The sequence below is a fragment of the Podarcis raffonei genome, chromosome 11, assembly GCF_027172205.1.
Source record: "Podarcis raffonei isolate rPodRaf1 chromosome 11, rPodRaf1.pri, whole genome shotgun sequence".
NCBI classification, from domain to species: domain Eukaryota; kingdom Metazoa; phylum Chordata; class Lepidosauria; order Squamata; family Lacertidae; genus Podarcis; species Podarcis raffonei.
In genome coordinates, this window is record NC_070612.1 from 44366512 (window position 1) to 44380067 (window position 13556).

The following is a 13556-nucleotide window of genomic DNA, read 5'->3' on the forward strand; positions in this document are numbered from 1 at the left end:
TTCTGCTCGTTTCCTGTGTCAGTATCTAGGTATAAATGAGCCAAAAGAACATTTTAAATACTGATTGCATCAGAAGCTTTTGTGGGCTAGATCCCACTTTACCAGCTTTCAGTTGGTAAATATAGATACAGTGACAATTGCAAACTGCAGGGCCTAAAGACCATAAATATAAGTGGCCTGGCAAGTCTGTGACATTTCTATGCAGAGCTGGAAAATTTAGAATAACAGTAAATGGTAATAATATAATTTCCCTAGTTTTGCTGTGCCAACCTAACCCCTGTAGTGGGTTGCAAACATATGATTCTCTAATGATTAATACTTAAATGAATTGAATCACATTATGTAAACATTATATGTATCTGCCAACTGAGGATAATGCTGACATAGTGGTCTGTGGAAGGTTATGCCACAATAAATCTGTAAGGCTTTAAGGTACCACAGGACCACCTTAGTTGTGTTTGTTGCAATAGATTAACACAATTACCCTTTGGGCATAAAGTGAACCAAGCTGCCATTTCTGTTGCTTATCTGTTTTCTTGTGATGGATCCCCAAATTGCTGCTGAGCTGACCAGGAATGACTTCATTGATTTACTCTAAGCCATATCATGTTGCCATCCCTAATGATTACTCATAATTGGAGAAATACCCATAATGATAAGGGTCCCAGAAACAGACCCAGTGAGCTAGGATTTCTTTATATTAGAAAAAAACAGTCTTGGTCTGTTAATAGCATACTATATTATGCAAATGTATGCTGGTTTGCAGTGCAGTTCCATATTTCATGATGACATTCTAAATGAGGATATCATGATGACCATTAATACAATGAATCTTAATGCCATTGCATTGATTAAAAAGTGCAAAGCCCCACTGCTTTCCTCCTGAAAGTCCCTTCTCCCTACCTATCCAAACCTGAAGAATTAACTCGACATAGTATTGCTGAATAATTCATTCCTTGTGTTGACATCCTCCCAGCGCTTAGCAAGAGGGGAAATGCTTCATATTTCACCATGCATGTTGTTTTGCTTCCTCATTTATCCCCCCACTTACTGGCATTTCCTATAGACCATTTGCAGGCTAAATTGAAGACAATAGCAATGCCCTCTACTGACAATGTTTTCGGTATCATCGTTGGAGAGGGATGCTGGCTTTAACCATGAAGTTGGCATTTTTTCACAGGGCTGCAGCTTAGACATTTCCATCTTTTGGGAAGAGATCCCAGAGAGCCCTGGGGCAAAATGCTCTTCAGGTTGATGCTTACATGGCAGTGACAGCACCAATCCAAAGTGGCTGGAAGTTGCCATTTTAATTTCCCAGAATGCCCCAGAATGCCAGGTGCAGTCACTACAGAGGTGTTTTTTTTTGGGGGGGGGGTGCGGGAATTGAAATGCAGTTTCTCAGCTGCCCTGGGTAGTGCTCAGTGCTTGTAAGCAGATGACCTAGAATGCTAGGGCCTGTCCGTTCTGTTTTCCTTGAAACTGGAACTAAGCAAATCTGTTGGTAATTCTGTTTAGGGTTCCTTTGTGTGGTAAAGGAATTAGATCCTGCGATAGTAATCTGTATGCTGTAATTTGTGCTGATCTATCATCGCATAAAGCCTATGGGGAATGGCCGCTATGAGAGAATAGAGGTTACTTCTCTGTCACTTTTGGCTGGAGTCCTCTCTCTCCACACTGACCAGATTTATGAACAGTCCCTTTATGTACTTCCACAGCCTCACCCACTCGTAAGAGGTAAAGAACATAAGAAGCCGAAGTCCCATTGAGTCCAGCATCCTGTTCTCATGGCTGCCAACCAGATGTGTACGGGAAGCTCACAAGCAGGACCTGAGCACAACAACTCTCTTCCTACTTGCGATTCTCAGCAACTAGAATCCAGAAGCATATTGCCTCAAACTGTGAAGGTCAGAAAACAGTGCGGCCTTCCTTGGCTCCTGGCATCCGCCCTTCGTACTAAAACCAGCAGGAAAGTTTTTGGTTGGCTCATCAATTATGAACTGCAGCTACTTCATTTCAGATACAACTCATACTCATAATTTCACTGCAGTATGTACTATATTATAGGCCAATTGCATGTCTTCACAATATAATGAATGTCTGCCTGACGTGTAATTTGGTACCATCCAAAGCTGGTCTTCGTGGCAGTATTCAGCTGCTCTTTTCAATAACATTGGCTTCATTGCCATCATTTCTGAATTACACTCTAAGCAACAACTCAAACTGTTTTAACCACCTTTTTGGGGCTGTGACCGGGGGGGGGGCAGGGGAAGACTCTCTCTTTTCTTCTTGAAGCAAAAGTCATCATCCCACTTCTAGAACAGCTCAAAAATGCTATAAGAGCGAAAACGTGGCTGTCCTCCTCCTCTGTTACAAAGGGAACAGTATGTTTGGTAAACAGAGAGCATCTGAAAGTCATTCTTGTTCCAAAGTGTCTGGAGAAATTAATCTGAAATCCAGATGAACAGATGATACAGCGACTACAAGACTTCCAAGTGATAATGGATATTGAATTAAGGGTGAATTTGGCCCTGACAGGACAACCAAAAGGAATTTACCACTTGGATAGATATGCTTGCATCTCATAAGACTCTGAAATCAAAGTGTTGCATAGTTGATGGCATTAAATACTGGCACAGAAGGCAGGAGCAACGTCCCTTTTGCAAGACTGCACATCTATGCCAGAGATGCTTACCTTGAGAAGGGCCACATAAGGACGTCTATGCAGCTTTCTCTGCTTATGCAGTCATAGTTGGCTTCTGCCCATGATGCTGCAGGAGAGCGCTGGCATTTAAAGCCCCAAACTTCCCAAACTGAGCACCTGTGTCCGAGGCTACTGGTTTTAATACCTAAAGGTTGCAGCTGAAGAGAGCTGAAGTACAACTTCCTTTTAGAGGGATGGTATGGATGATAAATGGGATGCGGGTGGCGCTGTGGGTTAAACCACAGCACCTAGGACTTGCCAATCAGAAGGTTGGCGATTCGAATCCCCGCGAAGGGGTGAGCTCCCATTGCTCGATCTCTCCTCCTGCCAACCTAGCAGTTCAAAAGTGCATCAAAGTGCAAGTAGATAAATAGGTACCGCTCCGGCGGGAAGGTAAATGGCGTTTCCGTGCGCTGCTCTGGTTTGCCAGAAGCAGCTTAGTCATGCTGGCCACATGACCTGGAATCTGTACGCCGGCTCCCTCGGCCAATAAAGCGAGATGAGCGCCGCAACCCTAGAGTCGACCACAACTGGACCTAATGGTCAGGGGTCCCTTTACCCTTTACCTATGGATGATAAGGCACGAAAGGGTGTCAAAAGCAGACAGAGCAGTGTTGTACAAGTTTGGAAGCCTAAAATGTAACAATTATAACACACAAGAAAATATGTGCATTGATGAAATGCCTTGCCTTGTGTGTTAAAGCAACATTAACTCCACCTGTTGAGATGGGCAGAGCAGTTTTCTCTCCCTAAATCGCACAATTTTGAATTTATGGGACTGTCTGTGTTGAAGATTTGGAATACTATGAACATAAATTAATGATGGTGGTTATGAGGCACTGAGGAAAGAGGGTGCCAAGCAAAATAATTAAGTACACTTACCATTCCCAACTGCAGCTTTGGGAGTGTCTGGTGCACTTGGAACTGTAGCCTAGTCTGGCAAGTGCATGTCGGCTAAGTGTATTCCAGGTCATCTATGAGTTGTATTGGCAAAAGTCTTTACAGGCTACTTCACATGTCAGCAATCTGATCAAAGACTGAGCCAGCATAGAAGTACCTCATCAATGATGATGACAAATGAGCTCAGTACACATAGAGCAAGATGGTGGGCAAAGAATAAAACCGTGAACCAAGTAGGTCTTTCAGAACTGAATGCCGCTTTTGGTCTCCCCTCCCCCAAATGTAACCTTTGGTCAATTGAGCTCAAGCAGAAGGCAATTTCAGTAAAGGAACCTGCATATGCAGCTTTGCGGGGTGGGAGAGTTTTGAACAGTTGTGCTCTGTGCAGAACTGCCATTGAAAATGGAAAGCGACAGCAAGTCCAGAAAATGGTCATGTTCTTTTTAACAGGAGAGAATGTTGATGCAGTTACCAGGATAGGGAACCTGTGGTCCATTACATGTTGTTCGACTCTGCATCTCCCATCAGACCCAACCAGCATGACCCATGGTCAGAAAGGATGGGGATTATAGTCCAATAGATCTGGAGGGCCACAGGTTTCACATTCCTTCTACAGATTTATCTAGAAATCTGGATTCTTCCATACACTCCCCCCCCCCCCGCTGTGTGTGTGTGTGTGTGTGTGTGTGTACATGAGTACTTCTCTGGGTCTTTGGATCAGGCCAGCAAAATGAAATCATAAGAGCACTGTTCTTCATGTGGTATTTAAAAAGTGGTTCACATTTCTGGAACGGATAAGAAGTTAGCAATTTTGTTTATTCATGGATAGCATGTCCCCGTATCTGATTAGTAGCAGGGTTTGGGAACTTTTTTGGCATAAGAATGTAAGGATTGGTCTAATTGGGTAAGTTTTGATGCATTGTTACTGTTCCTATGGAAAATGTTGAGTCCCTTATTTTGCAAAACAACCTCCATTCACCACCACCACAATGGCTTTTATTTATTTTTTTATCAGTCTTGCGAATAAGTCTGCAAAAGTTACTAGCCTGCAAAACTTTCCCAGTTGCGTCTTTCAAGGCCAGTTGGTGCATCTGTGGGTTTGGAAGAGCCCCCCAGAACATGGATGCACCACAATGGCAACTGGCCCTATGGATGTTTGCAGACGGTGACCACACTGCACTAGAGCATTTGCATCGGTACAAGTAATTTGGCAGCCTGCATGCTTTGTTTAGGTGCTTCTCACCTATTGCCTCTTCTCTGCCCATTTTTTAGTGCAACCCATGAACATGTGGTCCCCGATTGGCCAGGGGTGGCAGCTGCGTGCTTCCGAATTCTATCAGTTGCCGCTTGTCAAGGATGCTTTAGCTGAGATTCCTGCATTGCAAGGGGGTTTGTGGACTAGATGACCCTCGGGGTCCCTCCCAACTCTACAATCCCACGGTTCTGTGGTTGCCCAGTCTGTGTGTCTCAGTGCGTTTCCTGTGCATTGGGTCTGAAGGGTGGAAATGGTGATCCCATTTCATGTCAACAGAGGCAGGGTTTTGCTTAATGCCACTGCTGGCCCCAGTGGTGGAGGAAGCTAGGGTGGCACGCCCAGGGGTAGTGCGCACCACGGGGCCCCCAGAGTCTGCCTGCCTCCTGTGACTCAGCCGTCCTACAGCTGAGGGGGAGGCAGCGGGCAGATCGTTTGGGCAGCGCAGAGCCTGCACGTGCCCAAGCCACTGTGTCTCTCCCAGGAGAGACGTGTGGCTCGGGCGCGCTGCAGGCCCCACAGTGAGTGTCACCCAGCTTTTTGTCGCCCCCCCAGTGGTGACATCCAGGGTGGCCCACCCCCACCACACACCCCTTCCTCCACCCCTGGCTGGCCCACCGTGGTCTTGCCATGCTGCCTATCTAATCAGTGCAGTCTTCGCATTTTGTACAGCTGCCTAACACTAGTGTGAGGTTGTGACTTGTGGAGCTGCAGGTGTGTGGTGCGACCTTGGCATCTAGTTCTAGCCACATTTTGTCTAGTGTAGCAAACCCAAGTATTATGCTGCAAGCTGCTCTTCTGCAACCCAGAGAGTCACCAATTATCTTCTGTTGGTACCCACTTAAACAACAACAACAACAGTTTGTTCTCCTATTTTTGTATTATTTAGCACTAATCAAGAAAGAAGAACCAGGAGACAAAATAGAAGGTAGAACAGTCTGGTTTTATTACTTTATGTCATCAAGAGACTTCCCCCCCCACCCTTACCTTGCCATTTTTTCCTTTTTCTATTTTTAAAATCTTAATTATTTTTTTTTGCTTTCCTTTTTTTTAAACAACATACATTTAATCGTGAATCGGATGTTAAGGGAATGTGGAGATGAAGGGAAGTTTGGTGACATCACAATATTTTACAACTTTACAACAAATGAGAGTCCGAATTGGTTGCGTCTAACCAGTGTATAGCAAGAGTGGAAAGCAAAGGCACACTTAGGTCTAAGAACCTCTTCACGCAAAATGGGGGTGGGGAGAGGTGTCAGGTGGGGGGAGCAAGGGAAGGATCTGAACAGGAAAAAAACACCACACTCAAGTACAAAATGGGCACCTCAAGGTTAACCCAGTCTTTGTCAGGGTGTATATTACAAAGGCAGAGATCTCTGTACAAAGCTGCAGTGATTATTCATTTCTACATCATGACAGAATGCTTTGTTAAGAGGCAGGGAGGGGGCCACTGTGCCCTTCGCAACTCCAGAGGGTTGAGCTTGGGGAGGAAAAGACTGCATTGCTCCTTTTCTTTGCTGATGAGTCCCCTGCCACCTGCAGCTTAGGAAGAAATGAAGAAACAAAGCCAAACCGAAAAACCCCAACAAGAAACACAGCTTTGACTTCAGTAAGCATAGTTCACGAATGGTGGACGAACCAGTTTAGTCAGAGAGGCAGAGTTGAAAGCAGGGAGTATGCAAGCACCATTGGTATACACACTTTGGTTTTGATCATCCAGGCTCTCTAAACGACCTCCTGTGTGTTAACCAACTTGATAAGTTTTCCTTTCTTTATCATTAAAAAGCAAAACGCCCCCTCCTTCCCAAACCCAGCAAAATAAATCCAAGTGAAGTATAAAAACCCTTCTCTTGTTTAAAAAACAACCCCCCCCCCAGCAAAAGAAAAAACGCAAACCAAAATAACTATCTCCTCCCTCTCAAACATTCGATCCAGGCAATATAAAACACACACTCACACACACCACTTTTTGCTACAGTATGTTGACAGAGTTATTAAAAACAAAATACATGCTTGTGCATGAACCACCCAGAAATTGTGAGACCATACATACACACACACTCACACTCTGTGCACCCATGTTTCAAACCCCACAAATGGGAGCAAATTAAATCAAAGTAGGAGCCCCTCCACTTTTTTTAAATTAAAAAAGGGGTTATGCAGCATCCTTTTGGGTTTGCGTTACTGTAGCTGTTATTGGGAACCAGCAGGAGCCAGCCTGCTCTATATTAATTTCCATTTCATTTTATGTGCTGTACATAAACGCTGTGCGAGGGTGCCTGTTTGTTTGTTTTTTGCTTTGCCAGACAGCACCTAGTGCTTGCCTTCAGTTGACACATCAGACTTTTGATGACAGTCCTCTAACGACTTCTTTGCTGGTTTGTGAGTAAGACTACATCACTATGCAGAAGGGATATGAAAAGATTCGGGTAGGAGGAAAACGCTGCCCGCAGTATGGAGATGATACTGCCAGCATAGCCTAAGGGGTGGTCTGAGAACCAAAACTAGAAAAGTCACACTGAAGCGATGTGCATTGTTACTGCCTCGCCTTCTGATGAGCTGGAGTGTCGCTGTTACAGTAACCTCAATATTCTTCCTTGAAACGTGCATGTTCTCCGGAGGAGTAATTGAGGATGGAGATAAATAAATATCTGATTTATTCTAAAGGGGAAGGGGGCACACACGACAGCTCACAAAGATACACAACTGAAGGGTGTAAGGCACAAATTTACATGTGGAAGAAAGTAGGGTATTCACAGATGTGTTCTCCACCAACAAACAACGCTCTCCCCTCCCTGCCCTTGTGCGGTTAAGACCGTGAGCTACACACGGCAAAAGCCAGCATAATATGGATGAGTCCACGGCGTTTGTGGGTTTTTGTTTGCCATTTCACATGCGAGGGTGAAATGGGATGGCAGGAAACAAAGCTGGTGCCTTCACAGAAATGATGAGCTATTGACAAAACCATGTTCACAGCAGTGGGGGCCAAGGAGGGCAGCTTTCAACGCTGTGGCAGGAAGTTACTGTAGGAAGATAGGAACCTTGTTGTGGAACGGGGTGGACTGCCCGGCACGGAGGCTGGAAGGCAAGCTTATCTGACATTTAAATAAATACTCCCCTTTTTTGTTTTTGTTTTCCAGAAAGAGATCAGAGAGTCCAAACACAAAAGTTCAAAATTCCACCTTCAACTTATTTAACTCAGTGAATTTATTGGAAAAATAAAAAGAGTTTTAATTACTCCAGTTAATGGGTTTCACGTTAAATAGGCATAATTTTCAACGTATTTTGCTTTTTTTTCCTTCTGGAGAGAGCTGCTCATATGATGATATGCAGAAGTAATTTCCTTAGGAATAATAAAAAAAGACAAAAGGATGAACAATAAATAATAGGAGTTACTTGCGTTAACAGTCACATGTTATTCATTAAAAGAGAAGAGGGGTGGAAACCTAGGACAGAGTGGTTGCCCAACATGGCAATCGGCTATAACCAAATGGCTGTAACACTGATGAGCATTTCACAGTACCTGCACAGAGTAAATGTCTGCCACAGTTCAGTTAAGAGTTAGCTTAATCAATGAATTCCTTCCTTCCTTTCCGTTTTCCTTTTGTTTGGGGTTGTCGTTTTCCCCGTTTCCATCTTTGCTTTCAAAGCACTCAAGTTCCCAGATCCGGAATTGCGCAATGTGCAGTTTCCGAGTGAAGTTATCACAGTCATCATTCGCGTGTGTGCTTTTGGCTCAATGTTTTGTGGTTAGTCTTTTGAGTAAAAGAGCTGTTGCATCGTGGGGGGGTCCTACAGTTGCAAACCATGTATTGCATGACCCGATTTGTTTACCCCCCCTCCCTTAAAAAATAAAAAATATTCCACTTTCCCCAGAGAGCAATGCATTCTCAGGCTCAGGCAGCTTCCTGGTCAGTTGAAAAAGAGCATTGCCGTTGCTAAACACTGCCTTTGTAATGGCGTACTCTGGTCACCTGCTGTTCCCCCCCACCCCACGGTGATTATGTACATGCATCGTTAGGCTTCATGGACGTGGAAAGAGGGGAGAAGGAGGGCTTGGGGGGTACGTCTGGTTTTAACGACGGTGTGCGTTTCAACCCTGATCTTGTCAGCGAGTTGTATGTCGTGAGGCTGGGCTGCCTAGATACAGTCACGGTCTGACCCTGAGCGGCGTGGACCTGTATAGAGTCCACCCTTTGTGGGGCAGGAGGGGGGTTGTCCCCCCTGCCAAAGCTCTGATTTCTCGAGAGGTGGGAAGAATTTGAAGAATTAGTGTTATTCCTTTTGAGAGTGGAGGCCTGGTGATTTCTCGTAAGCGAGTTCGTGGCGTAGTTTCTCTTGTAGTCCACGTTATAAGCGGAAGAATGCATTTCCAGTCGCTTGCCCAGGCCGCCCTGGGCGAGGGAGGCCCCGGGAGGCCCCAGGGAGGCTTCCCTCTGGGGTACTTTGGGGGGCATGCTATCCAGGTTCTCCACCAGGTTCACCCCGTGGTTGGGGCTTTTGCCGCTGAGATGCTCCTTGATGGTTTTGTACTCAAGGGTGGCGTTTTGGTCCTCCATAGCCATCTGCGCCATGTCGCTCATTTTGGGCTGGTCGACGTACTCGTGCTGGTAGCCTTGCTGAGAAATGGGCAGGACAACGACGCTGGGGATGTGGCTGGGAGAAGCCCTGAGAGGGAGGTCCGTGGGGATCACGGGGGACGCCATAGGGGGGATGTCTTTTGTGCAGGCGTTGATGAGGTTCTGGTTCCTCTCCCAGTCTCTGCTGCCGCGGCTGGGCTTCCTCTTCTGCTGCAGCGTCGGGGTCGACTCTGGAGTTGGCAGAGCGGCCAAGTCCAAGTGATGCTGGTCGGCTTTGATGAGCATCTTTGCGGTGCTGCCCGGCGTAGCAAGCTTGCCGTTGTGCATCAGCGGGGTGAGGATGGCTTCCGGCTTTGGCTCTTTGGACTGAGTGTCCCCAAAGAGGCCACTGAGCTTGGTGACGCTGCTCATGGAGCCCCTGCGAGATTGGGTCAGCTCCTTCTCCTTCCTCTGCACGATGGTCACGTCTCTGCGCCGATGGTCGCAGATGCAGTACACTATGATCCCCGAGAAGACAGCCCCCATGACAAAGGCAAGAATGACTGCAATGGCCAGGAGGGTGACCGGCACCAGTTGGTCGTGCCCTTTGAGATAACTCTCCCGAATCACTCCTGCAACAAATATCATAAAGAGGTAAGCAGAGAAGCACAGGGGGGGAAATGGTTACGGTCAGAGTTAATCCATTTAAAGACATTCTCTAGATCAGGGTTTCCATAACTTGGGGGATCTCCAGCTGTTGTTGGACTACAACTCCCATCATACCTAGATAGCACGGCCAGTGGTCAGGGATGATGGGAAATGTAGTCCAAAAACAGCTGGAGACCCAAGTTTGAGAAACCCTGCTGTAGACACAACTCCTGCATTTTAAAAACAACTCTTAAAGATGTGGCGATGAGTGACTCGGGATGGTCCCAATATTGAGTGCTCCTGCAGTAACTGGTCACAACCCAAAGACCAACTGAGGCTATTTTTGAGATAGGTCAAAAGTGGTTTGCCATATGGCACATGGGGTTTGGAGCAGAAGCCCCGAATGAGTTATATTGTTCTTTGGCTCTTGAGGGGGTAACCCCTATTATGGGTTGGTTGTCTGCATCACATCTAGTTGAGCACTCACGTAAGTTTTAGTCTGGTCTCTTAAGGAAGACCGAGAAAACTCAGCCCTCATCCCCATTCCAAGTGGTGTTTTTCAGTCAAAATTTGAAAAGCAAATGAAACATCCTCAATGTGTATCTCTCTTTGCAGAGGGTCATGCCAATCTTTATTTCCAGAGATCTTCCTTCCTGCTTCTGCAGAAACCTTGCCATTTTATGGTATATTGCAGCTCCTAGGAAATCTCCCTGCAGCAGCTGGCCTTTTTAGCACAGTTAATCCTTTTAAGCGTACAAAAAATAAATAAAAAAATGATTTGAATGTACCCACCAACTACCATACAGAATATTAAGGGAGAAAATGCATAAATATTTTTTTTCAGTTGTATAGCCTGCTGTGCACCAAAGCCTTTAGACTGCTCACACATACACAACAATGCTTGCAGGTGGGAAATGAAGGGGGAAACAAAGGAAAATGTAGGGGGGAAAACCTTGAAACTCTTTCTGGACCAAGGTCATGCTACACAGGTGAAGGACTATTCCTGTATGGTCTCCTCCAATGCAAAAACATTATTCCCTGCTTTATACATTTAACTGGGGATGCTGCCAAAATTGCAGGACCAAGGAGTAGACAAGTTCCTCTTTCTCAACCTTAGCTAGCCTGCAGTCTGGGTCCTTTGAGTGCACATGTATAGAGATGTGGTACTTGCAATTTCTCTCCTGCTGAAAAATAGGGTGCAAACTGGGCTAAGTGATGATGTGTTCACATGGAGCACTCAGTTGACACGGGAGGCTATCTCTGCGATGGTGAGACTCACATTTGGTCTCTGTCACACTGTTTCAGAGCTTTCTGAAGATGTATAGACGAACCAGGTTTATGTAATGAGGAACCAGACCTGTTTCCCTTCCCCTTGTATTCATCTATGGTCTAAAAGTTAGATCACAGCCGAATACTGAAATCTTGCTTTTAAAAGTCGTGAATCCCTATCAAATTTTGGAGACCATCTGAACCCAATACCAAATTATTATAGTTAAATGTAAAAGTACCATTATTGCAGCAGAGATCAAATGGGACTGGTTTTACTGCATGACAAGGCTTTATGGAAGATACAGATCATTTGTAGAATAAATTGCAATCGTATTTTAACGTCGTTTGCATGCAAACTATCTCCAAAGAATACGGCAGCAGAAATTGAGCCTCATGGAAAGCATTGATAAGCAGCCCTCTAGAATTATTGCTCAGCTGTGATAGATTTGCTGTCCTTTTTTAAATAATAGTGTGTATGTATTTACGGTATATTTGCATTCAAAGCAGGAACTCAAATGCTTTCTGAAATTATAAAATCCAGTTGTGAAATTAGTTTTGCATGGAAATGATTGCATTGTGACGAGCAATTAATAATTTCATATAAGGAATGAGCAGCAAGGAGAATTTCTCCCTTGGAAAGCAAATGTTAATGCTCTCAGTTGTCTCATGGCCATTTCCCACTGCATAATAGACCTGGGGGAGAGCTAGTTTCATGGGGCTTTCTCTGCATGTAAAAAAGGTTACAGAAAAATTATATCCCTCTTTCTCCTCTTTAATGTATATGCCAGGGGTGGAGAACTTCTTGCAGGTTGATCTTGGCCTCCTGGCCTTCCCCATTTGTACACCAGGCCATTATGTTCAAGCTATACACACCCCCCACGTACACCTGACAAGGCTGTTTTCTGAAGTTGGTTTCTGAAGTTCCCAAGCTAGGTGTTTGGAGCCTTTGAAGCAGTCTATGAAGTGGCGACCCGGTGCCAGGGCTGGCCCAAGACATTCTGCTGCTCAATGGCACCCCTGCCCCCACGACAAAGCCCCCCAGATCTGCCCCCTTCCCCCTCACCTGCGGGGAGGGGATGAAAGTCCTCTGCCTATGGACTTACTGTGCTCTGTTGCAAATTGTGCACAATTCCAGAGTTGATTTCTGCGGTATGTGTAGCCGATCAACAACCCTAAAAGCCTGCACAGGTTGGTTCTAAAGTAGTGAGTGTTATCAATCCCATGGGAATAAACTGGTGCCGAACAATAAAGGACAACACCCAACTAGACAGCTCTGTCCGTGGCTAAACTTAGTATAATTTCTCTGGCTATTTTTGCTCAGAAAATGCCATCAAATGCACTGCAAAGCATGCGACTGTTCCCACAGTGAAGTCATTAGCATGCATCTGTAGAAAAGAGGCTCCAATGATTGTGGTTCTTTACAAAAAGGCTGTCTTCCTCCCCCCCCTTTTTTTATCACATGCAGTCTGGGAGACCAAAATAGTCTCAACATGTTACAAGCCTGAGTTTGTCTTGTCTGTAATCACAGCTCAAGATGGCAAAACACCAAAGGAAGCCTTAGTGTCTGTGCTCTCTAAAAATAGATTCTGGAGTAGGTTACATGGGGAAAGCAAGTCTGGACCCCAAAGTCAAAATCTTTGCTACGGTTCATTCGTTGGTGCATTGGAAACAAACAGGCCTGTCTTTGTGGCATTACTGCCTCCCTTTAACATTTCACAGATGAAGATAGGGACGTTCTTGTAGTCTTATAACCATCTCACATCAGGGATGTCTCCCCTTCTGGCCATGACATAATGCTGAAGACTTTACATATTCCTGCCATATGCTGTATCAATTTCCTCCTCCACAGCCTATGTGATGTAGGCACATTGAAGCAAGGGTGTGTGTGCAGCTGTAAACCGATTATAACACTTCCCTTCTTTTACAAGTTAAGAATGTTTATTGGGTTGTTAAATCTCACAGTGGATCTGGCCATACCTGTAATGGGATAGCAGCAACTCAAAAAACCACCCACTGATGTTTTCTATATGAAGACACACCTCCCCTTCCACCACTGCTTTGGGCCACATGTGTGCTCACTTTCAGAAGTTTAGGAGAGGCATTTCCAATGCCACTCCTTCTTAACAGCAAACTAAGGTGAGGGGTGCTGAAAGAAATGGAGCCAAAATGAGGCCAACATCTTGGCTGTGAGTCCTGGAAGACCTTCTCCTTGCCTTGCAGGCCTTTT

The 13556-nt window shown here is 45.3% G+C and overlaps 1 protein-coding gene across 9 annotated transcripts in view; it reads right to left on the bottom strand.

Moving 5' to 3' along the window:
* Window positions 1-8042: 8042 nt before the first annotated feature.
* SEMA6A (semaphorin 6A) overlaps window positions 8043-13556 on the bottom strand; it is a 183426-nt gene continuing 177912 nt past the window's right edge. For all 9 annotated transcript variants that reach the window (XM_053408701.1, XM_053408704.1, XM_053408700.1 and 6 more), the window contains one exon: window positions 8043-10044. In XM_053408701.1, coding sequence (XP_053264676.1) covers window positions 8855-10044 — 1190 coding nt within the window. In that variant the 3' untranslated portion in view covers window positions 8043-8854. The remainder of the gene's footprint in view (window positions 10045-13556) is intronic.